This window comes from Pleurodeles waltl, chromosome 10, assembly GCF_031143425.1.
Source record: "Pleurodeles waltl isolate 20211129_DDA chromosome 10, aPleWal1.hap1.20221129, whole genome shotgun sequence".
NCBI lineage: Eukaryota > Metazoa > Chordata > Amphibia > Caudata > Salamandridae > Pleurodeles > Pleurodeles waltl.
The window spans coordinates 55149584-55177106 of record NC_090449.1 but is presented as its reverse complement, the minus strand read 5'-3'; the positions used below and the strand labels follow the sequence as shown (position 1 = coordinate 55177106).

Genomic DNA, 27523 nt, shown 5'->3' with positions numbered 1-27523 from the left:
GGTGTAGACTGGCTTATGCCAGAAGGGCACCATCTGTGTCCTTCAAAGCATTTCCAGCGGCTCTGGGAGGCTACCCCTCCCAAGCCTGTAACTCCTATTTCCAAAGGGAGAGGGTGTAACACCCTCCTCCAAAAGGAAATGCTTTGTTCTGCCTTCCTGGGACTGAGCTGCGCAGACCCCAGCAGGGCAGAACCCCGTCTGTGAGATGCCAGCAGCTGTAGCTACAGTGCAAGCCTCAGAGAGCTGGTTTGGCAGTACTGGGGGTCCATGGTGGAGCCCCCAGGATGCATGGGATTGTTCCCCCAATCCCACATTCGGAATTGGGGGACAATTCCATGATCTTAGACACCTTACATGGCCATATTCGGAGTTACCATTAGAAAGCTACATATAGGTATTGACCTATATGTTGGGCACATGTGTAATGGTATCCCCGCCTTCACAAACTCAGGGGAATTGGCCCTGGACAGCGTGGGGGCACCTTTGTGGCCCTCACATTTAGTCACTTAACACCTAGCCTTCAGTAAATGAAGGTCAGAAAAAATAGGTGACTTATAAGTTACTTGAGTGCAGTGAAAAATGGCTGTTAAATAGTGTGTGCACTATTTCACACAGGCTGTAGTGGCAGGCCTGAAGAAGGGTTTGTCTGACATTCTTCTGGGTGGCAAAAGAAATGCTGCAGCCCATAAGGATCTCCTGGAACCCCAATGCCCTGGGTACCTAGGTACCATATACTAGAGACTTATAAGGGGGGGGTCCAGTGTGCCAATAGGAATTGGAATATGAAGTCACTAAACTATAGTGACTAATTTGGAAGCAGAGCGAGCATAAGCACTGAAGTTCTGGTTAGCAGAACTTCAGTGGCACAGTTAAGCACTACTGACAACACACACATTAGGCCACAAATTATGAGCACTGGGGTCCTGGCCAGCAGGATCCCAGTGAGACAGGCAAAACATACTGACAAACAGGCAGAAATTGGGGGTAACATGCCAAGAAAGATTGTACTTTCCTACACTGAGGAAGAGAAAAACTAAAAAACTTCACAAAAGAAAAAGCAGAAATCTGAAAGACTGAGTTGAAGGGGCAAGAGTGATGTTGAATGGATTGAAGAGGCCAGAGATGGCTTTAGGATTACCCTGCCTCTGCATTCCCTGCTCGCACATTTCATTGCACCAGCTGCATGTTTCACAGGAGGGCTTTGGGCACCAGCACATTTTTATGTACAAATTAAGCACTTCTTTAGCAATAAGATTGAAAGAGGGCCTGCTTTGGTACCTTGGTGGCTTATGTGGATGATGACAGAGCTTTACATGCCAAATTCTGACTGTGGTAAGAAATGTAGGCTATGCCAAAGCCAATTATTGACAATACCCATAAAGTAGTTTGGCTAAACAATTGGTCGCCCATGCATGAGTGTGAACACAGAGGCAACCATTCTAGAATGACCGTTTTGCAAATACTTTGTCAAAAACTGTTCTAAAATGAGTGCACAGGCGCCCACATGCATGCACTGACGGCAATGTTACAAAGTCTGTGGCCGGATGCTATACATTAGCAACCAAGCAAACCTGAGCCGAAACTATTTGCTGGCTTTGCCAATGCATGTTTCATTTTACTTTCCATGTTTTCAGTGTACCTTGATTTTCCAAAACGTGTTCCATTTAATACGCCTTAATTTTCCCTATCTTTTTTTCTTTTGTTTATTATCTATCTTGCTGTTATTGTCTTTTTATCTCTTTATCCAGAACGTTTCTGCACGCTTCCCTACCTCGCTGTTCGCTGCTTCTATTGCATCCATAATACATGATATGTGTCATATGGGAGGAGCAGCGTGTTCATCTCTGCCAGGCAGCCTCTCCCACTGGAACAGGTCTAGCCTGACTGCTCATCGCCGACCGTCTCATAAAAGTGCCTCAGGTCCATTCAAAATCCATCTTGAAAGGTCGCAAAAGCTTTAGCACCATCAGACTTCGAGGCGCTTCAGCCGAACTTGAAGATACAGGTGAGGAAGGTCTGTATAAATATTCTTAAAACGGACACTGTAGGGCTGGACTTTACTCTGGATGAACTGCATAGAAACACAGTAAAACTTTTTGATTGAAGTATGGACAATTATTGAATTTGCCATGCAATGCTCTATGTTCTTTAAAAGGGCCGTCGCACGCGCACATGTGTGATACGTACGTCTGGGGCGTCCCCTGACTATGACTGCCATTGCTCTAGCAGATGTGGTTAGGTGTCCGTGTTTAATTCCCGTTCTGTAAACGAGGATGCTGTTCGATGTCTTTGCATTTTGAGATTACTTTGTGATACTTGTTTTGAAAGCTTTTCCGTTTGATGCGTTTTGAGGGGCCGCTTGAAATGCAAGTGCTTTGACGAATATAAACGTGTTCGTTTGAAGTACATTTTAGAGTAAATGCCATAGTATTCATGCTCATTGTTTAACGTTATCACGTAAAATCATTACTTAATTAAATCTTCTCCAGTCCTGTTCTCTAATCTGTTAACGTATCGGATGAAAGATAAACCTCATATTTCAGCCTCTTAAACGTTTTCTTGCACCATTTCTCATTTTGGACACGAGCAACTTCGTGTTGCTGCTGTGTAAGAAATCCCAGCTTACTACATTGAGGAAACGGCCTTTGTATTAGTTTTTGGTGTTTGGCAGTTTACGAAATACATCATTTGGTGGAGTTGGGGCGTGGGATTTTTGGTGAAAACGTTTTAGAAATATGTGACCCCCTGACCTGCTTTAGGCCGAAGTACATTTTGGCTCCACCAGCCTGCCTCTGTGCCCCTGACCCCGCCGTTTGCCACTGCAAAGAAGTTCGAGGCCCTCCACCACCCATAGGCACCCGCCTGCGCCTCCTCCCTGGTGCCTAGTGGTAGGCGTGTCTTGTCTTGTATTTTCGTTCCACAGCTTGTATTTCATTTTTCTGTATTTAGTTTCCATAGCTTGTATTTCGTTTACTGTATTTCGTTTTTCGTTTTTAGATCTGTTTTTGACCGTAACTGTGCCCATTCTGTGCTCCACTTCGTATTTTGCACCTCAATAGTGCCTGTTTTTCTTTCCGGCTTTCGCCGGTTCCTCAACCCCTGTCACTGCGACCCCTGTGGCCCGCCCCCCTCGCGCCCCTATTGGACTCTCCCCTCCCGCCTCCCAGCTGCTCCTCCCTCCCACCTCCCCTTCTTAATGGCGGCCTCTGCGCTCAGCCTAGTGTGACCCCCTGACCTGCTTTAGGCCAGGAGTACTCTTTGGCTCCACCAGCCTGCCTCCGTGCCCTCGACCCCGCCGTTTGCTGCTGCAAAGAAGTACGAGGCCCTCCAACACCTGCAGGCACTCTCCTGCACCTCATCCCTGGTGCCTAGTGGTAGGAGTGTCTTGTCTTGTATTTTCGTTCCATAGCTTGTATTTTGTTTTACTGTATTTAGTTTCCATAGCTTGTATTTTGTTTACTGTATTTAGTTTTTCGTTTTTAGATCTGTTTTTGACTTTAACTGTGCCCATTCTGTGCTCCACTTCGTATTTTGCGCCTCAATAGTGCCTGTTTTTCTTCCTGGCTTTTGCTAGTTCCTCAATCACTGCCGCTGCGTCCCCTGCGTCCCCGCTCCCCTTGTGCCCCCATAGGACTCTCCCCTCCGGCCTCCCAGCTGCTCCTCCCTTCCACCTCCCGTTCTTAATGGCAGCCACTGGCGCGCCTCCGGAGTGCCGAAGCCAAGCCTGTCAGCGCCCGTCCACGCCCTTCCACGCCTGGACCGCGCCCAGTGCCCGTCCCCTGGTCCACGATTCTCCGACCCCCCGAAGCACCACTACTCCTCCACAGAACTCCATGCCCTCAACCCAGGCCAGCACCCCGCCGGTGCCCAAGCCAACCCCAAACACACACGGACCATTCACATGCCACTCATGCCACTTCTCCTGCACTCACACTAATACCAGCAACACCAGCAAGCACTGTAATAACACCAAACCCTGCAATCACCTTAACTGTATCCTCCTTAACATCCGCTCAGTCCACAAGCACGCCATTGAGCTTTGGGACCTGCTCACCACAAACTCTCCTGACATCGCCTTCCTCACTGAAACCTGGATGAACCCCTCATCAGAACCCGACATCGCCATAGCGATCCAAGAAGGTTACAAAATCACCCGTAGAGACCGCATCAGCAAACCAGGAGGAGGTTTGGCCATAATACACAAAAACACCATCAAAATTTCCACCAACACTAACGACACCCTAGAGAACGCAGAACACCTACACTTTCAAATACACATCAATGCCAACACCACCCTTAGAGGAACCCTCATCTACAGACCACCAGGACCAGCCCCCATTCTGTGACTCCATTTCAGATACCATCAGCTCCCATGCCCTCACTTCCACAGACTACATACTCCTTGGTGATCTCAACTTCCACCTGGAAAGCACCCACGACTGCAACTCCACAGCCCTTCTGGACAACCTCACGAACCTCGGCCTCACCCACCCACTCAGCGAGAGACACCCTAGACACCATCTTCACCTCCAGCAGCCACATCACCTTCACTCACACCACTGAACTCCATTGGACTGGCCACCACTGCGTCCACTTGTTCATGAAACCCACCACCAACAACACACTACACTCTACCGCAAGTGGAACAAGATCTCCAAAGAACGCATGATCTCCAACCTCACACAAGCTCCACTTCCCATCACCAACGACCCCAACACTGCCGCCCACAACATCACAAAATGGCAAGCAACCTGCGCAGACTCCCTCGCCCCTTTGAAAACAAACAACAGCACCCGCCCCATCAAGTCCGCCCCCTGGTTCATCACTGAACTCCAGGCTTCCAAACGAGAATGCCGAAATATTGAGAAAGCCTGGCACCAAGAACCCTCAATGTGCAACTTCTCTGCCCTCAAAACAGCCATGTGCAAACACCACCAACTCACCAGGACCACCAAATGGTCCTTCTACAAAGAACGCATAGACAACAAAACACACAACAGCAAGGAACTCTTTGCCGTTGTCAAAGAACTCACCAAGCCCAAATCCAGCACCATCGACCCTCCGCACTCCCAAGACCTCTGCAGCTCCCTCTCCAACTACTTCCACTGCAAAATCGCAGACATACACAACAGCTTCACATCATCAGCACCCACCATCACTGCCACCGACACAACCAACACCACAACACCCTGCCGCACCAACCAACTTAACACCTGGACCCCCACCAATGATGAAGAAATCGGCAAAACCATGAACTCCATCCACCCAGGCTCCCCAACAGATCCTTGCCCCCACCACATTTTCAACAAGGCCAGCCAAATCATCGCTCCCCAGCTCTGTGCCATCATCAACAGTTCCTTCGACACCGCAACCTTCCAAGACGTTTGGAAGCACGCCGAAGTCAATGCTTTTGTCAAAAAACCCAAAGCAGACCCGGAAGACTTCACAAACTACCGACCCATCTCTCCTCACCCCTTCCCCACAAAGGTCCCTGAGAATATCGTAAACGCACAACTGTCTCGCTTCTTAGAAGAAAACAACATACTTGACGCCTTCCAGTCGGGATTCTGCAAGAACCACAGCACTGAGACCGCCCTCATCGCCTGAACAGACGACATCAGGATCAGAGTGGATAAGGACGAGACCGTCGCCCTGATCCTCCTAGACCTCTCTGCAGCTTTTGACACTGTATGCCACCAAACCTTCCGCACATGCCTTTTTGATGCTGGAATTCACCACAAGGCCCTGGACTGGCTCACCTCCTTCCTCTCTGAATGAACCCAGAGAGTTTGCCTTCCTCCTTTCTGGTCTACAGCCACCAAGATCATCTGTTGGGTCCCCCAAAGATCCTCCCTCAGCCCCAACTTCTTAAACATCTACATGGCTCCTCTCACCAACATCCTTCACCCCCACGGCATCACCATCATTTCATACGACACTCAGCTCATCATCTTCCTCACCAGGAACCCAGCCACCGCTAGGATTAACCTGCACGCCGGACTCCTCGACATCACCAAATGGATGGCAGCAAACCACCTCAAATTAAACTCAAACAAAACAGAGATCATCATCTTCGGCCCCAACAAGACAACATGGAACGACTCCTTGTGGCCACCACCCTCGGACCACCCCCAACACCCACCACTCTCCCACACAACCTTGGCATCGTTCTGGACTCATCTTTCTCCATGACCCAGCAAATCAACGCCATATCATCCTCCTGCTTCAACACCCTTTGCATGCTACACAAGACTTTCAAACAGATTCCTTTAGAAACAAGAAGAACAGTCACCCACGCCCTCATTAGCAGCAGACAGGACTACGGCAACGCCCTCTACGCAGGGACCACAGCCAAGCTTCAAAGAAAACTCCAGTGACTCCAGAACACAGCTGCACTTCTCATCCTCAACCTCCCTCGCCACAAACACATATCCACCCACCTCAGATCCCTACACTGGTTGCCCATCAACAAAAGGATCATTTTCAAAGTCCTCGTCCACGCTCACAAAGCCCTCCAAGGCACCGGAACGGGCTACCTCAAAAAACAAGTAAACTTCCACATACCAACTGGACAGCTCCGCTCTGCCGACCTTGCCCTCGCTACAGTCCCCCGCATCCAATGCACCAACCCCGGCGGCAGATCCTTCTCCCACCTCGCGGATAAGACCTGGAACTCCCGCCCCACCAACCTAGGCAAGACTCAGGACCTCCTAACCTTCAGAAAGAACTTACAAATGGCTTTTTGAGCAGTAATCGGCACCCGCCCACCCACCCTCCCAGCACCTTGAGACCCTACCGGGTGAGTAGTGCGCTTAAGAAATTATTTTGATTGATTTATTGATTGACTGATATGAAATGCTTGAAATTTAAGACATCTGCTGCATTTAGAACATGCAGTCTATGAGGAACACAACTTGGCTTCAACCAAATGCACTGAACATGTATATATACAAGTCTGTATACATATAAATGTCTTCACTGAAAAAAAACAAAGGTTACAGGGACGTTATAGTTACTATAGTAATTCAGCAGTTATAGTTAGAGTTTGTTTAAGTAACTATAACTCGCGCCCTAAGGTAACTATAGCTCGCTCCCTTGCAATGCACAGCTTTCTTAATAATGTTATTGCAAACGTTGCAGTGATATCAAAGATGCCATTCAAGATCTCATCAATGACATAATATGTGGAGTAATTAGGTGTGCATGGCGAAGGCGCAAGTTATAATTACCTTAGGGCGAGAGTTATAGTTACTTGAAAGAACTCTGTAACTGCTGAATTTCTATGGTTTTGTAAGAGTAAATTCAGAACCTAAATATAACATCCCCGTAAACTTTGTTTTTTCATTGACTTTCTAAGGTTTTTTAACGTGAAGAAATTTTAATTATTATACATTATTCCAACCCAACCGCATACGGCCAGGCCTTGCAGCCAAACCCTTATGACCACCCAACCCCAGGCAACGCATGGCCTTTGGCCACACGCAGTGCAGGTTGGATAAAAAGGGCATGTCTCTGTCAGTGGATGTGTGTGTGGGTGTGTGAGTGTCTGTGTGGGTCTGAAAGTGGGTGTGTGAGTTTATGAGTGATTCTTAGTGGGTGCAATAGTGTCTGAATGACTGTATGAGTGAGCGCCTGAGCCTTTTAGTGTATGTATGTATGAGTGAATGAATTAGTGTATGAATGAATCAAATTTTTCCATAATCGCAAATATTTTGTGACTAATTCACGGATATTTGTGAAAATTCGTGGATTTTCACAAATATCGTGCACCGTGATGCAAAATTATAATAAACCTATAATTTGCCCCTAAAACACACCTATATCACACCCCTGGGGTCAGGGTACCTTCACCCTGACCCCTTATGCCACTTTCAATTTGAATTTTAACCCCAGGGGATCGTGTCCCATGCATAAAATGTCAGTTGTTACTTTGTAGTCAGGTTGCGGTCAGCCAATTGCAATGCTTCTTTTCACTTCTGGACAGAATTAGACCAAATTTGGCAGAAATCTAGCTGTTGGTTTGTAGATCATGCTTTCATTTATTTGATGTGAATCCGTTCAGTAGTTTTTGAGATATTAAAGGGAAAATAAATTTGTATATCTCTGGCCATGAATATTTTGCACACAATTCACAAAATTCAAGAATACGCATGCAAAAAGAAGCGTTGCTATTGGCTGACCTCAACCTGACTACAAAGTTGCGGTCACCATTTTATTGCACGGGCCACAGTCCCCGGGGGGTGAAAATCCAAATTGAAAATTGCATAAAGGTCAGGGTAAAGGTACCCTGACCCCAGCGGTGTGCTATAGGTGTGTTGTAGGTGCAAATTATGGGTTCAAAATAATTTTGCGTCACCATGGGCGATATTTGCAAACATTTTTGAATTTCCGTGAATCATTTGTGAAAATGGAAAAATTTGAAAGAAAAAACAGAGACTCATTCATACATTAATTCATTCACTCATGCATGCACTCAGAGACTCTTCAATATACTCACCTACCCACTCAGACACTCATGCACCCCCTCATACCCACTCAGACTCACACACCGACTTACAGACACACTCACACACCCACTCACAAATCCACTGACAGAGACATGCAATGTGGCCAACTTGTGCTGCCCACAGACAAAGGATGTGCGTGGCGTGGGGTTGGGTGGTTATAAGAGCTTGACTGCAAGGCCTGGCTGCAGGCCAGGCTTTGTGACCAACCCCCGCTGCATGCGGCAGGGGTTGGAATAACATAGAGTAATTAAAATTGCTTTACATTAAAAAAACATTCAAATTTACTGAACAAAACAAAGATACAGGGACGTTATGGTTAGGTTCTGAATTTACTTGTACAAAACCATGGAAATTCAGCAGTTATAATTAGGGTACTATTAAGTAACTTAAACTTGTGCCCTTAATGTAACTGTAGCTCGTGCCTTTGCCACGCACAGCTAATTACTCCATAAATTATATAATTGATGGGATCTTGCATGGCACCTTTGATAGTATCACTGCAGCATTGACAATAAAATTATCGCTAAGAAAACTGTGAATGGCAACGGCACAAGTTATATTTACTTTAGGGTGTGAGTTATAGTTACTTAAAAGAACTCTAACTATAGCTGCTGAATTTCTTTAACGTCCCTGTAACCTTTGTTTTTTTCAGTGAATACATATATAGATCAGTCATGGCTCACTGCACTCACAAGGAGCGGGGCGGGTGCGGCACGCAGGGCAGGGTCAGAGGGGGTATAAAATGTAATAAAAAAATTAATTAAAAAAAGTACCTGATCTGTCGCCCTGTTGCTCCTCTTTCTCATGTCGCTGCAGGCACAGGCTCCCATCCTGCCCTGCAGCCTATTCTGACACTGCTCAAGGCAGCGTCAGGGTTGGCTGGGAGCACCCAGCCAGGGCTCTCCCATGCAGACTGGGAGCCTGTGGCTGCTCTCTCCAGCCCGGCAACACAATGCCGGGCTGGAGAGAGCCAACTGTGCATGTGTGTTTTGCCGGCCCGAGACGGCAGGCAAAATATACATGGGCACTGAGGGAAGTGCACAGTGCACTCCCCTCATCCTCTTCATCCCCAAAGCCCCGCTCCCCTTTAACAAACAAAATGGTAATAAACATGGTTTATTATAATTTTGTTTGTTAAAGGTTTTGGCGGGGGACAAGGTTCCTCCACCGTAACGGAGGAGCTGCCGCTGATATATAGATACATATCAAATCAAATCAAATCATTAACATTTATAAAGCGCGCTACTCACCTGTGCGGGTCTCAAGGCGCTAGGGGGGAAAGGGGGGGTTATCGCTGCTCGAACAGCCAAGTCTTTAGGAGTCTCCGGAAAGCGGAGTGGTCCTGGGTGGTCCTGAGGCTGGTGGGGAGGGAGTTCCAGGTCTTGGCCGCCAGGAAGGAGAAAGATCTCCCACCCGCCGTGGAGCGGCGGGTGCGAGGGACGGCAGCAAGTGCGAGGCCAGCGGAGCGGAGGGGGCGGGTGGGGACGTAGAAGCTGAGGCGTCTGTTGAGGTATTCCGGTCCCTTGTTGTGGAGGGCTTTGTGTGCGTGGGTGAGAAGACGGAAGGTGATCCTTTTGCTGACTGGGAGCCAATGCAGGTGTCTCAGGTGGGCGGAGATGTGGCTGTTGCGGGGTACGTCGAGGATGAGGCGGGCCGAGGCGTTTTGGATGCGTTGCAGGCGGTTTTGGAGTTTGGCTGTGGTCCCGGCGTAGAGGGTGTTCTTTTGTAAGAACACCCACTAAGAATCACTCATATACACATTCATATATATAAATACACACACACACACAGAGTGAGATAGATAGATAGATAGATAGATAGATAGATAGATAGATAGATAGATAGATAGATAGATAGATAGATAGATAGATAGATAGATAGATAGATATTTTGAATAATGTACAATAGGTCGTAACAATCAGCTGGGTATACTGTGTGTACTGCTTTCCATTTGAGCACTTGAGCCCATATTTAGCCAGTTAAGATATTGTGCTTCTGATAGTAAGACAAGCATATACATTGGTAGACCTTTTTGCAGTAAAAATCTGCGAAATATGTAGTTTTACTAATCAGGCAAAACATGTTTTATATTACATGCTATCATTATTGAAAGGGAGTGGTTAATTAGTAAAAGTAAAAGTTAGAAGTCCAATATGGTTGTTAGATGTTTTCTGCTCTTGTTAGCGAATGCCAGGGTTGCTCATACCAAGCCTGATACTGACTAGCATTCATGCCGCCTCCTGCCTCCTTTCACCACTCTACACTGCAAGCCCTTTATCCCACTCTTGCTGTTTTTTTATCACTGTTTCTCCATTTGTCACAGTGTACCTTTATTTCCCTTCCTCCTTTCTCTGTCTTCCGCCTTCCCCTTCTCTGTATGTCCTAGTCTCCAAAAGTGGGAGCAGGACATTAGGTTTTCTGTTGATGGAGCCACCCATTGGACCAATCAATAGAAAACGTTCTCTGACACCAAAGGAGTAGGGGCCATCGGAGAAGGGACATTGCACCATCCGCTTTATTTAGGATCAATGGTGTAATGTTTTTTACAACGGTCCTTTACTGTCAGTAAATATCTGGTGGTGAGAAACAGGAAAAAAGACCCCTACTCTCTGGAAGAAAATTCTCAAGGTGTAGGGTCATTAGTTCTTTTTGTGTTTCAGAAGAAAACTCCCAAAGCAGGAGTTTGTTCTGAAAAACAAAAAGCTTGAAAAAGTTTGGTGAACAGCCATCAAAACCGATGGCAGCTGTCCACCAAATGTTTTGTACATTAGAACAAACCGCTGCGATTGTGCTTCTTTACAATGTACAGACATGGTGCAGGGTCTGGGGCTATCTCTAAATTTAGTAGAGTGTAGACCTTCATGGTGATGGAGGTAATGTCTTCCACCACCTTGACAAACTATACTTTGTCCATCAAACAATCAGTCCCTAGGTGTAACTTAAAGGGTAGAAGGTACTCAATGGTGTCAGTGGTGTCATATGGTAGACAAAATTGTGTAGGATTAATTTCCTTCTGGACATGTTTGCTGCCATTATTGGGCACACAAAAACCATTGAATTCACGTCAGAAGAGGTAAATATGCTAAGAGAAGGGAGTTATTTAATAAAGCAGAACAAGGCAGATGCCAGCTCGGATGCAATATCAGCTCTGTAAAGTGAAATCTTGAACATCTGATGACGGCTCTGAAAACATGATTGCAGCTGGATTTCATCGTCACTGCTGCCATTATCATATGTAAAAACTGGGTGTGGATAGGATAAATCTGTGTATGTTACAATGTTATTAATAATCCTGTAACCTAACATTCCTCCTCCTTGCAATGCACGGGCATAGTCTGTTAGGAAGCCTCTTACATCAAAACATTAGGTAATATGCAAATATATCTAATGTTCATAAGAAACTCCTGTGTGTCACCCAGTTATCAGTGCAGAGGTATATCTAAGATTTCTCCTCTTTATACAATATGAGTATGTTCTATTAGGTAGCCTCTTACATTTAAACATTAGATATTCCATATAGCTTAATAAAACATGGGAATGGTCTATTAGGAAGCCTCTTACATCATAACATTATATAATGCACAACCATAGCTAATGTTCATTCGAAACTCCTGTGCACCACTCTGTTATGAGTAAAGTGGAATAGCTAAGATTTCTCTTCTTTGTAAAACATGAGTATGGTTTGTTAGGAAGCCTCTTACATTATACCACTAGGTAATACAAAAATATACCTAATGTTCATAAGAAATTTCTGTACATCTCCATGTTATCAATAAAGACATATATTTAAGCTTTCTCGTCTTTGTAGCCTATAGTCAACTGCATGTAATATCATATTAGGTCATATCACGCAGAGTAGCCTTTATACCCATAAAACAACTCCTTAATACAGTCGGCAGGTGCAAGTGCAGATTGCTTTCATTATAGGAAAAATGGACCATAGATTTACACTCCAACTTCTCCTGAAGGAGAAAAAACTTAAATCTGAGCATTGACATCTATAGGCCCCTAAAAACAACTACATATAAATGATTTTCCCATTTGTGAAATGGGAATTCAGGCTAAGGCCCGGTGGCACCAGCAGGCCCACCTCACCATGCCTTTGCTCCTTATAGGAGCAAATGCAGAAATAACCATTGGGTTCATGCACTTTTGTATGTGTGGAAAGCTAAGCTGCAAATGTGAATTAAACATCTGTACTTGCTACCTTGCCCTTCTCCTCCCGACAGATTCCTATTGAAAACACATTTTCTACACTCTTTCATGACTTTTATGAAGCATTCAACAACCCCATTAGATTCTGGATGATAAAGAGAAGTTCTTTTATGTCTAATGTTCCTTTCCTTCAAGAAAGACTCTGTTGATTCAGAGACAAACTGTACCCCATTATCTGTCAGTAGCGTAGACGGGAAACCCTCTCTCTCAAACAAGACATACAGAAAATTAATGGTGTCTCTCGACTCAACTGAGTTCACAAATTTGATTTCAGGCCAACGCGAGTATATATCAATGCAGACCAAAAGGTATCGGTCAACGGATTTTCGTCTGATTGGGCCTAAAATGTCCAAAGCTATACCAACCCAGGGACCAGTAGCCTCCTCTCTTGTGACCATAGTTTGAGTTCTATGTTTTAACACTTTATCAGAACGTGCACACATATAGCAATTCCTCACTTCTCTCTCCACCATCATATGTATGGCAGGCCACCAGTAGGCGTTCCTTAATCTCTCCTTCGTTTTAGAGATGCCCATGTGGCTTGCGTGTGCTTGATCAACGAGATTCCTTCTCAAGGTTACTGGCGGTATTAACTTGCTGCCCCTCATCAGCAGCCCATCCACCACTGACAATTCATTCCTGACATACCAATAACCCAACATTTCTTCAACTTGTTCTTCCCTCACACTCCAGCCATTCTTTACCTTGTTTAGTACTTCCTGCAAAATGGTTTCTTTTGACAATTCTTCCTCCCACACTGACTCTGAGATCATCCCTCCAGTAACAACACAGACCTTTAATTCTTCATCAGTCACAACGTCTGCAAAACAACCTCCTTCAATTGTCTCCTCATCCTTTCCTGTGTGTACACATAGGCCCTCATTCTGACCCTGGCGGATTGAATCCGCCAGGGCCGAGGGCAGCGAATGCACCGCCAACAGGCTGGCGGTGCATTCATGGGCATTCTGACCGCGGCGGTAACGCCGCGGTCAGAAACGGGAAACCAGCGGTCTCCCGCCGGTTTCCCGCTGCCCATGGGAATCCTCCATGGCGGCGCAGCAAGCTGCGCCGCCATGGGGATTCCGACCCCCTTCCCGCCAGCCTGGTTCTGGCGGTTTACACCGCCAGAACCTGGCTGGCGGGAACAGGTGTCGTGGGGCCCCTGGGGGCCCCTGCAGTGCCCATGCCAATGGCATGGGCACTGCAGGGGCCCCCTAACAGGGCCCCACATTGCTTTTCAGTGTCTGCTTGGCAGACACTGAAAAGCGCGACGGGTGCCACAGCACCCGTCGCACACCTTCCACTCCGCCGGCTCCATTCGGAGCCGGCATCCTCGTGGAAGGCGCTTTCCCGCTGGGCCGGCGGGCGATCTTTTGCAGATCGCCCGCCGGCCCAGCGGGAAAGTTGAAATGCCCCCGCGGTCTTCTGACCGCGGGGCTGTGTTTGGGCGGTTTCCGCCCGGCGGGCGGCGTCCGCCGCCCGTCCGGGTCGGAATGAGGCCCATAGTCTTGAAAGGCAATCATTCTGAACATTTAACGTCCCAGGCATGTAGGAAATTACGTACTCAAATTCTTGTAGGGCCACTACCTACTTCCAGATTCCATGTGAGATCATATCGATCCCCTTTTTTGTAAATTTGTGCTTTGTGCACATTCGGAAAGTTTAAAGGACCATGCAGAAAAGAAAATTAAGCGCAGTTAAAAAGTATTACACTCTGCCTTATGTGGAAAGTTTAAGGACCGTGCTTCTGCCTGCCATTTGTTGTGAGGAAGAATTAAGCTCTTCAAGGATTGTACACTCTGAGCCCTAAAATAATTTCTTCCAGCTGGTCACAAGAGAGGAGGCTACTGGTCCCTGGGTTGAGATAGCATTGGACATTTTAGGCCCAATCAGACGAAAATCCGTTCACCAATACATTTTGGTCTGCATTGATATGTACTCGCGTTGGCCTGAAATCAAATTCGTGAACTCAGTTGAGTCGAGAGACATCATTAATTTTCTGGATGTCTTGTTTGAGAGAGAGGGTTTCCCGTCTACGCTGCTGACAGATAATGGGGTACAGTTTGTCTCTGAATCAACAGAGTCTTTCTTGAAGGAAAGGAACATTAGACATAAAAGAACTTCTCTCTATCACCCAGAATCTAATGGGGTTGTTGAATGCTTCATAAAAGTACTGAAAGAGTGTATGCAGTTGGCACATGTTAATGAGGTTGAGTGGGAAAGTGAAGTGAGGAAGAAAGTTCCTGAATATTGATTAACACCGCATTCCACCACAGGGGTGACTCCTTTCCAACTGTTCAAAGGGAGGGCACCATGCAGTGAGATTGAACCCAGGTGGGTAATTGAGAAAAGGAAAGAGATTGATGATCGGGTTGATGACATTGAAGGTTGGAGAGAGAGAGAGAGAGAAAGAGAAGTTAAAAATAAAAGGAAAGTAAGATATGACACGCGAAAGGCTGTAAAGAAAACTGTGCTGCATGAAGGGGATTATGTTAAAATTAGATCTCCGAGAAAGGAAGGGAAACCATCAAAGTTCAAGGGACCTTTTAAGGTCATAAAACTGTTCAAGACTGCTGTGAAAACAGACGACCACCGGATTTGGAACCTGAATAGGGTGGCCAGGTTTTTGGACCCAGTGTGGTTGCTCAAGATACTCAAACCATCCCATCGAATGTTGTTGCTCAAGGCACTCGCACCATTCCATGGGTTTCTAAGTTGCGAGATCCAGAGGAGACTTGGCAAAAAAGAAATGTAACAAGACCGTTGTGGCTTAAAGACTATATTTATGCAAAATGTTAGGTTTAGGACTATATAGAGAAAGATTTAGTAACTATGTATAGTCACATTCATGCACAATGATATGTTTAGGACTACGTAGAGTAATATGTAGTAGTGTTACGTTTCAGCATAAAGTTTGGTATGAGGAAGGTGGTGTGGTTTCCTAGTGAGGGCTTTCGAAGCACGAGCGAGAATGTGGCGAGAGAATGTGATGTGATGCGTGTGGAGAACGTGAGAGAAAGGTTGACGGGGCAACGGTGCTGGAAGCCGAAGGGTTGTTGGTTGGTGAAGGGCTTCGTACAGAGCGTCTCATCGACTTAATAAATATCTGTACATTCCCACCAGCGCGTCCTTGGTGTATACGTCTACTCATCACCCTTCTATTTTAGCATGGTCACAGCTTCAAGATTCAAGTTTTCATATGCTCTGCAGTTCTTATACTCAAGCTGCATACCTACTAATCTTCCCTCTCGGAACCGGCTGCTATCCTTGCGGTTGGACTTCAGCATGCGCAGCCTTAAGTGATCATGAACAGCTTTTACCAAAATAACCTTGATTTGGGGATGTCAAAGGCTTCTGTCAATCTAGTCATATTAGTTGTGTTTCCAGTGCAAAACAAGATCAAAGGAGAACATTAGGACATTTGGGGAGCAGCCTCACCCCTACATATAAGACAGGATTGCTATGTTCCTGTGATGCAGTGAAGGATATAACCTTGCCACCCATACCCAACCTCAACTGTTCAACATAAAAACTGTGCTTGCCTTTTCCTTCTCTCCATTAGTACAGTGCCAGCAGAAGTACAAACGCTGGCCTTCATGAAAACCATGGACACCAAGAAGTATATCTCCCTTGTGGCAGCGCTGCTGTTTCTGGAGATCTCTAGCCCTGTTGAAGCTTGCTCATGTCTCCCGTTTGTTCTACAGAACTCAGTATGCAATGCAAATGCTGGTGAGTATGCAAAGAAATGAAATATTCTATTTTTTCCCTTTTTTCTGATTTTTTTTTTATTTCTTGAGTTAGCCAAGACTTTTTCATTTTATTAAAATTATATATTCAATGTATTTACATAAAGGGCCTTCCAGCGAGCCTTCCTATCCATTGGTCTGTTGTTGTGTCATTCATACTTTCCTTATGCCCACTACAGCATGCTGCATGAGACACTGAATCAGCCCACTTCAGCCATTGGCAGACTGCACTGTGAGTGATGGCAAACAGCCCTATCAAAAGAAGCACTTAAAGTAGTTCTCTTCAGTGCCAGAGATTACAATGAGTGTTTTTTTTAGATGAAAACCGATTTTTGCTTTTAGCCACTGTAATGCCTTGACAACGACTGCTCCTCCCTCCAACAACAAAGTATTTTGAAAAATTATCATGAAATCTCAAAAGAAGTATTTACAAAGCCAAAAAACTAGCAGCCAATTCTAAACATATTGTGTTTGCCATTGCTTGTTTGGCTTTGTTTGGTTTTGTTAAAAGTCAGAAATGTACTTCTCCAGGAAATGTATCACTGTCAGCCTGATCACAGCTTTTTAAGATACACAGTCAATAGAAATAAGGGGTGTACCAAGTGTTAATTGCTTCAGCAATGTCTAGCATAGATCACAGTTATTGGTCTGTTTGTACTGTAGCCCCCACACTTTTCAGATTATCTTACGTCTATGTGCTTGCATTGTTGCACACCACAAGCAATAGTTCCTTGCTAAAAATGAATGTGCCACTTTCTGGTGAGTCAATTTTAATCCTGTTTTCCTCCTGACTTTACAAGGGGATAGATGTTTATGATTTTCTTCTCCTTAAACTGTTTAAAAGAGAACATTAGCTGTAGCTATTACTATACCAGTAGTACCATTTTATGTGAGAACCGATAATGCAGAAAACGTTATAAACTGCATGTTAAAATTGTAGTATTCACATTAATTATTAGCATCAAGGAAAAATGTTTAACTTTGCACACCTCAAATAGAGCTATAACAGATTGGTGGCCATTTTAGTTTTGAATTTAAGAGCCTGAAGCTATTTGTTTAATCTTCCAGAAGCTTAGAAGGATAGTTAACATCCAGATATTGTTGGAAAGTCACAGATGTTTTCAACTTCGAGGGAGTATACAAAATTCGTCATCTTTCCTGAGATTATGAAACACTTTAACTCATGTCTTTAGCTTAAAATATAATCTCATGCAAGAGGTTCAACATTTGGGTCAAACATCCAACACCATTGGCTGAAATTACAAATCTGTTCATAAAAAAATGTCTGCAATACTTTTTACATCTCTAGATATACCTTTGTTCTCAGAAACCACAAAATGGGGCAATTAGGGTGGCCTTGTTTTATAGGCAACTGAACTGTGAAATTTATAAATTTGTGTGGTATTCAACAAACATCTGATATGTATCTTTGGTGCAGATAACAGCTTTTTGTAAAATACATTATTTCTGTTTGGACTAACCAAAGAAACCAGGACTTGCCATCATCCAAAGAAATTAACTGAAATTATCTAATTTTAAAACCCCACTGTTTGCCCACTATCTAAAGGTTTAATTCACTGTTTAGGGAAAACCAATATTTTCTTTTTCTTTTTTCTTTTACAGTAATTCCCTGGTTAAAAATAAAAATATTTCTCACAGAAGTAACTTGAACAGATATCTAAAACCTGAGTGATGCTCTTTCAGTTGCCCAGAATGCCCTGTAGGAGGGAACAATTCAAATTTCAGTCTCCTAATATGTGCCAACAACCTCATTTCCCATAATGCGAGGTAAGGTGGCACCAGTCTTAAGACATAGCCTTGTTGAAAAAATAAACACGTTCATTAAGATCATAAACCTACATTTTATGAATGGGGAGTGCTCAGTGATGCAATGCTCCATTTACTTTAATCCTTGAATAGCTCCCCCCAAAGAGAAGGTCACAGTCACTATGTATTTTCTAAGGTTAAGGGGTTAAGAGATACCTTGCATCCCCAGGATGCCTGCAGTGGATTGATCAGCTTTCTGTGTGGAATAATCTTAAGGTACATGGCTACTTTTAACAGAGAACACAGGAAATACATGGCCAAGCACTACCTGAAGGTATGTATTGCATGCTATATGTTTTGTGAATGACACCTGCAGGGACTGTTATGTCTAGGCACAAAAGAAGGAGAAGTAATAAATGTGATTTGTCACCTCCCAGAGGTGCCCATGTACAGGTCTGAATGGGGATTGTGCCTCAAGTCTATGCGTGCTCGGGACCGTTCGTATTATGTTCCCTTGTGCAATAGATTACACTAAGCCAAAGGATTTGGATGTCTCATTGTAAAAAATGCCCCTCATCTCCAGGGTTTTGTGGCTGATATTTTTACTCTGGGCCATGTGAGACTGGAATTTAGTTTTATAGCACAAATACTCTGTCCTGAAAACATGATTTAAAATTGGCTATGTCCATTTGGCCTAGTTAACGTTTAGGTAAGGCAACATTAAACAGATACAAAAATGAACCAGTGGTGTAATAGCTGAATGTCACTTACGTGCCCACTCTATATTTACTATTGTAGTCCTTCTGGCTGCAGCCTAAACTAGGCAGAGACAAATAACAAGGGGAAAGGCTGTGACATGTAATAAGATATATTTTTGCACATTAAAGTCACGCCTAAGTAAACCCTACAGTCCAAAGTGCTTTGTGTTTCATTAATAAAAATGGGAGGTTGTTTTTAATGTTAATTGGAACCATTCCATCTAGCGAGATTTGAAAGTCTTCATTCACTATTTCTTTACAATGTTTATCAAAAATCTAATTAAACAGTCATTAATCTCTGATGAGGCATGGGAAACGGGAAACTTCCCCACTAGTAAAACAAAGAACAGCTTCTGGGAGGGGAAATCAGTAGTCACACATTCTGGAATGCTGCAGTTGAGGCTTAACAGGTGGTAAAATGTAGAATGAATGTTAAGACCTGTCATTTGACATGCCTATTCCTGGGACGGGCTTATGAGAATGAAGCTTTCGAACAACTGATCCCTCTTAGGCATTTGTCTTTTCTTCCCAGTTGACTGGAGAAGGCCTTTCAAGCATAGCTATAAGCGTGGTTCCTAGGTAGTCTGGGGGCTGTAAACATACAACAAGGGACCTCCCACCTTAAACAACAGCTTCTGGGACGTTTTGCAAGCAGGTAGACACAGAATGTCACAAACACTGACTAGTGTACACAGTAAAAATCACACCATATGTCCACCTCATCTGAAAAATTCCGGACATGATGAAGATGGGTGAAGACGAAAAAGGAAGGTTCTGTCTAAGCCTACTAGTGAAGAAGCCCAAAGTGTGTCATACTACTTGCCAGAATCTAGTGACTAGAAGTGTTCACCAAGGGTTGGTAGGCTGAACTTCTGTGCTGCCTCAGGCCACAAAAGGCTGAAGAAGGGCTCCAACTTGTGTGGGAGGACCAGCTCTTTGGGGAGTAGATTGCAGTGCTCCTATGTAAGCCCTGACTGGTGAGAGACCTGGACTCCAGCAGCCTGCCCAAGAATTCTGAGAGGTACGGGAGAGACCAGGCAGGACTTTGCCAGCATCTTTAAAAAAGTGTGTGGCTTTCAGTTTTTGATCCCTGGGAGTGTGGACAAAGCACAAGGAGTAGGCTTAGTCCACAACAGATCTTTATGCACAGATCATTCCAAACACGAAGCCCCCACTTACGCCAGACTAACAGAGCAGATACATGGATGCAGGCCTCAGTGCTATTTTACTAAAAGATTTGTGTAATGTAGGAAGGTATTTACATGCCAAAATTGCCATGTGCGTGAGTACACTATTGCTTTTAAAAGGAGGACTCCTCCATTGTTATATTTTATACCACATGTATTTCCCTTCCAGAGTGAACATTTGTTTCTGATGGTCTATTAACTGTAAAAAGGAATTGTGTTTAATACATTTAAGTATACTGTGACTTGTTCAAGGTTCAGCAGGTGGCCTGTCATCCTGCCTGAGTGGTAGGGGTCATAACCTCCACCACCCTGGCAGAAAACTCCTAGCTATATTTAGGGATCTGCATCTACCTGGCCTGGATCTCTGTGCCTTCAAAGGAACCCTGTCACTGCATCTCCTCTGGAGGCACTATAGCTTTGCTGAACATCCTCCATGTTTCATGCGCTGACTCAGCAAAATGTTTTCTTTAACAAACTCCCAAATGAGTTAAAATCAAAACACTAATGTCACTCAGATCCTTAGAGATTTGTCCAAGGACATGAGTGCCATTTTTTCTTTTTTCTATTCAGAATCACTAGGCTTTTCCTGGTGGTCCCAAACAGGAAAATAGTATGTCAGAATGTCTGTCTTAAATAGTCAATTTATGGGTCTGTCAGTCAAAGGTTTCAACCGGCAGAGACAGCAAGGAATCTGCTGCTGGTTTTACCTGACCCTAAACAAAAGGCCAAGTTCTGGCAATTCTTCACAAAGCCAGAAAAGAACAAAGCCACAAAGCCCATTGACAATTACATCTCTATTCCTTAGCTGTATGAGTAGTAATACTTCCTCAATTAATAAAATGTTTTGTTGACATGGTCATTTGGTGATAGTTGTCTTGTTTGTTTGTCTGACAGTACTCCAAGGTAAATTCCTGGAACCCTCCCAGAAGCCCGGATCGAGCCCTACAGATGTGGAGAAGGGCTATAAAGTTCACATCGATAAGGTAATTTGATTTTTCTGTTTAACTTAATTCACAGCTTGTGTAAAGGGCATTGCTGTTATTTTGTCAGTATAACTTTCATTAGGAGTAGACTAACAAAAGTGAAGCAGAGTTTGCATCTCATGCCATTTTCATTATCACAGGGTGTAGTGTAGCCATTTTTAATGTAGCTTTATGCACGTTTGCTTAAAGTATTCGGCCTCTGTGCACTTTATCCTAGATGCATTTTATTCAGCCTCACACTGTTATTTTACAATAACCAGTTCCACAGTCTTGTTTTTATTTCATTCTATCACACTGTTTAGCTTACTTCAGCACTGTGTTCTCAAACAATACATTCTTGCTCGCTCTGTGCTTCAGTCAAGGATACAGTCTAGTACATTGTCGATAGACGTGGTAGAAGTTTAGTCTTTAGGGTTCATAGCAAGTACACATCCTTACGCAGGGACGTTTCTTAGAACACCGGCGTGTTAGTTATAAAAATACTTTCTAGTCCTGGTACACGTAAGAGGGAGATTCCGACCAGGAACCCACAACTATATGCTGACTGCCCCGTTGCAGATGCTGATGCAGATTACAGGCGTTTGCTCAGGTATGAGGGTTGATGTCCTCCTGGGGGAACCTGAAAGGCAGGCTTAGAGCTTCACAGGCTGTGCTCAAAATATAACTTAGAGAGTATTCAGTTGCACTATGATAGCCTTATTCTTGTGCTTCACTCTCCTCGTTACTATTTCAATCCTACTGTGTTGTATAGTTCTGGTTATTGCAGCTCATGCTTTGTTATCTAAAATGCAGTCGTTTTATTAAACCAATCTTTAAAACTTAAACTGCCTTTGTCATTTATATATGAGACCGCACTGTGTACGAGAGAACTGGTTGAGACCTGGGTGACCACGACTTCCCTGGGAAGTACTAAGATGTCATGCACTCGGCTGCCCAATTGTCTCTTCCCTTCGGGAGAGATGAGGCACTGCTAGTTAGCCGGAGCAAAACTGGATTTGAGGTGACAAGGGCCCTTCACCGTGGGTCAGACTTAGTCCCCCACACTGCGAACGATCTTGCCGCCCAAAAATCCAGTAGTCTTATTAGAATAATGAGAGCCTACGCAACAAGGGTATGGGGACCTGTGGTAGCAACGTGGCTGATCCTCCCTCCCCCCAATACCACTGTTTTCTACCTATTTAATACCTGCACTGAGCAGCCACTTGGATGTGTTTGAAGACCATATGTTACCAAAATAGTTTAGACTTAAAGCATTAACCCCATGTGCAACTGGTGTACACAAAGAATGGACTGTTTAGTTGCTAGAGAGGAACATTTGGACTCAAAGCACTACACCACAGTCGTTGTATACCATTATTAACAGCATAGAAAAGAGGCATAGGCATACCAAATACATCTTGACTTTGCAAAGCCAAGCTGTTGGCTTTGGAAATCCTTTTTTGCAAATCAAAAAACACATGCACATGCATTACTTGCAATCTTGCAGTGTGTTTTTAATGAAAGAACTTGCTTAACATGAGAAACCATAGGTTCCAGGGCCTGAAATATTTTTAAAGTAGGGTGCCCAGAGCCAGTGCCACCTACTTTCATGACTTGCGAGGGGAAGGTGGTGAATCATTAAAAACGTGGATCTTCAATTACTCTATTGGTTGTGACTTCACCAGCAAGTAAAGAGAGTCAGCTCTACTTATGAATGTGGGGTGTTATTCCCCGCTAAGAAAATGTTGCACAAAAGGCCAATGGTACTTTCTACAGCATACTATTCACATACATCAATGAAAACCTTAAAGCAATAGTAATAAAATATTGCAATATTTTATAGTGTGTCCCACAAGCCACCCTCTCTCTAGGAATTATTGGGGTGTATCCTTCTCAAGAAGCCTTTGAAAGAATGGTGTCAAAAGAGTGGATTTTTCTGCCCAATTTTCATAACAACGGATAAGAGCCAAACGTGATTTCACATTGCCCATCATCAATTAAAATTGTATACAAAGTTCAATTTTTTCCATTGTGCACTTTTCAAATAAATTTGCAGTCAGTTGTATTATACATTTCTATAATTAAGTTGATAATATCAATCAGCAATATTACCTCATTCACTACTTACAACTACTACTACTACATTGACATAAACAATCATGTGATGAGCATTTGTAACATCATGTCTACCTACCTGGATTGCCATGCCATGCAGTGATTAGTTCGATGTAGTGGAAGCAAAATATTTTTAATGCAATTTAATAGCGGTATACCCAGTGATGTAAGGAAACTTGAGGCCCTTCCCCCCACAAAGTACATGGAGGGGCCCCACTGCAAACTCCCATAGGGACCCCTTCCCTTTTGCGAATGGGTTACCACCAGTGTGACACTGGTGGTAACTGCGATTGCTTTGCAACCGCGTTCGAGGTCACAAAGCAATGCAGCATCTCGCTGCAACTTGCAAATAGGAAGGGGAACACCCCTTCCTATTTGTGACTCGCAGTCCCGTATTGCGAGTCGGTAACCAGGTTACCGACTTGCAAAACGGGAATGCGGCATCGCGATGTGGGTTTTGCACATTGGAAACAGCGAAATTCGCTTCTTTGCGACGTGAAAAACCATTGCTACATCTGGCCCTAAGTCTCCAACTGTTTAAGGTGGGCATGGGTTGCAAGGGACTTTGAGAATAGTGAGAAACTTCGAATTTGCTCCTAAACGTTCAAGGCAAAGCTTGCCTTGGAACACCCACTTGCTCCTGCTTGAGAAGAATTTATTACTGTGGATGTCTCGGTACTCATTTTTTTAATGTGGTAAAACTAGAAAATGCATCAATTCTGAATCATATTTATTATATATAAAAAATATATTTCTGTCCCCAAAGTGTTAATGTGCCTATTAGTTCTCTAAGCTTATACAGATTCTAATGCACTGGTCTCTATAATTTTCCCTCATGAGAGCCACTCATGTTCAATGACATCCTTCCCGAGCTACTGATATAATTAGTTTTAATACTGACCACACCATAAAAATGACAATAAAATAAACTTTACACTAAGTTTATCACTTATTCTATTATGCTCATGCACGTAAGCATTATAAAAGGCACACTTCTAGTTAGGACTACTTTATACTTTTAATCCCCTGTTATGTAATTATATTGATTAGAACACAAAAATGTCATAAATCACTGTGTAATTTAACACTGTATTATAAAGTATGCCCTTTTTCTTGTTATGATTTTAATTAACTAAACAGTAAATGATTGATTGACACTGACCACCTCAGACAAGATTACATTAGTAGCCACTATATGCAAGATTAGCAACAGTGATCACCTCTGTGCATCAGACACGGTTTCCAGAAGTAACGTAAAAATGCATTGTCAATGCTTTGTACAATTGTACATACATCCCTCCTTATTTTATGTTTTTATGAATCACCAACTTTGCTAGTCATCACAAATTCTCCTACATGTTACTAATGGTATTAGATGCTGTCTACATTTGTATACATCACTCCCACGGATCTCCTACTGCACACATTAATTTATGTTTAATGGATCTTCTCTAAAAAGCACACAGCCACTCCTAAATGGCATTATATCAAAAACTATCACACAAATAATTAAAACATTTGAGGCATAGGAGTTATCCTATTGGAGGAATTTGGGAGAAAATGGCTGTGAAAATCAGGGGTGAGTCATCCAAACTCATGGCATTTTGGTTGAGACTTCATATTTTGGGGAGAGGCCAAGATGTTTTTATAGATATTTATCATTGTAGGAAGACAACTGTAATAATCCATACTGCTTGGTGAGGTGTTTGTCATACCTACGGTCCTGGGAAGTTGACTGCACCTGAAGGTCACAAGCATGCCTAGTAGTTAGTAAGCTCTGCAATACAAAGACTCTGTAACAGCCTCTAACCTTATGAGGCACATGAGGCAACCATGAATCCAGTCAAGGACTTTCACCTCAGGAGACATAGACACAACAGTTTAGCAGGAGTGTAAGAGATGGAATTGTCCCAGATTATCATATGCAGAATTATACAAGGAATAAAGTATCCCCTGCCATACATTATAGGGCTATTGCAAGTCACAGAGGAGTTCATACCATATAGAGGAACATGGATAAAGGCTGAGTTTTCTTTGCAAGGTTACAAGGTTTTGACTTTTAATTCACTTATAATGTACGTCGGGGTTATTTTATTCTATGTAATACATGGCCACACTATCACCTTTCCCACAAACCACTTAAAACCTTGATGCATATCTCTTTCACAAGAAAGAGCAAGCATGTTTGCAAACATGAAGAATTAAACACATCAAAACCTTTTGGATATTTGTTGCAAACATATTTTAGAAACAGTTCAAAGCAAGTTAGTTAAAAAAAAAACAGCAGCACCTCAAAATGTGTAGAAACATGTAGAATGATTCTACCATTTCTCTCCCTAAGGAGTGCAAAAAATAAACTTATTTTCTTTCCTTGTCATTGTAAGTCATTAAAATAGCACATGATAAATAAAAGCAATGTTCTATTTTCGTTGCATTAAACAGCTGCTTAAATTATGCTCTGTGATGTGACCTGCCTTTCACCCCAGCTGCTGACTCTTGCAGCAGGCGTTGTGATGCGGCGTTGGGGCAATGCCCCACTCATATTTCTCCCATTACATGTATATAATAAAAAAATAAACAAGTAATTGAAACTTTTGAAGTTTATATATTATAATGCCCATGCTCTCAGTGGTCAGCCTTGAGCCGTGGGTGATTGCCAGCAGCTCTGAAGGTTGTGGGACTTCAATGTGATAGGCAGTGAGCAAACAGCACCTAGGCCCACAAAGTGCTCATGTCGGGTTGGAAGGCTGCCTTTCTCTGGCCAGCCTGACATTTGCACTAGAGGCCTCTCCCCACCTGCACATAAGTGACCAGTGGTTGATCAAAGTTGCAACCCCCGGTGTCCAAATGAGTGGTGATTTTGCCTACTCAAGCCAGTACAGGTGCTGCTCTCATGCTGTGTAGCACTGTTGCTAGGCATAGCCTAGGCCTCTTGTACAGTTTGTGCATATAACAAAGCCCTCCATTGTTGGGAAGTTCTGCCGCCGAAGCATTGACCAATCACTGTAATGGCTTTTTGTGAAGCCATTTCTTCCGTTGATGGGCTGCTCAACCATCCTGTCTCTCCCCTCTCTCAGCAAAACCTTGTGCTGTGGTCAAGCTGGAGTCAAGTCGAATTTGTCTCCCTTGTGTGATCATTCATCTTCAAGATCCCCTTATGGAGTGGAGTAGACTTGAGTGGACAGTGTGGACACACTCTGCTCTTGGCCACACTAACACTACCCTGAAGCAAAATAGGTGGCACACAATTATGGAACTGGGGACAGCCGGGGCAGCAAAGGCAAATTTATGGATGTCATAACTACACTTTCGCAATTGCTTCATTAACCTTTTTGCTTTTTCACATTTGCTTCGAAGTGCATCATTTACCCACTATTTTTTAAATAGTTTCTCAGGGGCAAGAACCTGCCTCTAACCCCCCCTTATGCCAGTCAGGTTCGCAGGCTGTGCTAACTCACCAGAGGGCACACATCCCGAACTTTTACGCCCTATCACTTGCACCCATCACCAGCGGCCACTACTAAAAGTGGTACTCACTGGGTGTATACTAAGTATCCCTCTAGTTTGTCTCTGGGGACAGTTTACTGGGGGTGTATCCACAGCCCTCTTCCGCATTTACTTAAAACTGACCTTATGCTGTGTATGTCTGATCCAGGATTCAGATCAGCATGACAACTGGAGCAATAACATCTGCGATTTGATAATGTTTTCAAGCCTTGCCAACTTTACGTTGATGTGTCAACAAGATTAACCTGGTATTAAGTACTGATAACCACCAATTCTTGGCTTGTCCATCCTCACCTTATACGTCCTTATGCCACAAGTTGTCCTTGCATATGTTTTTATGTCAGAACAAAATACGAGTTGGTCTGACTTACTTCCTTTATTTTTCTCATAATACTAGAAACATTTTTTTTACATAGGCTGCCCCTACACCTGCCTTCGAACAGGTACTATACCGGTTATGGTATCCACACAACAAATAGGGCATGATCTTGGCCAGGGCAAAGACAAGAGAGAAACAAATCAATACCATGTTTAATATAAAGAAGTTGCAATGCTGTGATGGAAGCATGTCACAATCTCTTAAGACACCCTGCTCTCAGTGAAGTATGAATATCCAGTTTACTAAAGCTAAATGGAGAGTGTCCTTAAATAAATCAAATTAAAGGGAAAATAGATTTAGGCTTCAAAAGACACACAAAAGGTCTATTGAAGATTGGTTGTCCTGGAAAGATGTAGTTGAAAAGTCATGTGAGCATGAAC

At 43.7% G+C, this 27523-nt stretch overlaps 1 protein-coding gene across 3 annotated transcripts in view; it reads left to right on the top strand.

Moving 5' to 3' along the window:
• The first annotated feature begins 1858 nt into the window (after nucleotides 1–1858).
• The window catches only part of LOC138261021 (metalloproteinase inhibitor 1-like), a 36382-nt gene continuing 10717 nt past the window's right edge, over nucleotides 1859–27523 (top strand). Inside the window, exons 1-3 of one of the 3 annotated variants that reach the window (XM_069209626.1) lie at nucleotides 1859–2005; nucleotides 16285–16451; nucleotides 21075–21163. In XM_069209626.1, coding sequence (XP_069065727.1) covers nucleotides 16319–16451; nucleotides 21075–21163 — 222 coding nt within the window. In that variant the 5' untranslated portion in view covers nucleotides 1859–2005; nucleotides 16285–16318. Of the gene's footprint in view, nucleotides 2015–3353; nucleotides 3375–16284; nucleotides 16452–21074; nucleotides 21164–27523 lie in introns of those variants that run through there. The other 2 variants (XM_069209627.1, XM_069209628.1) reach the window with 2 other exon arrangements.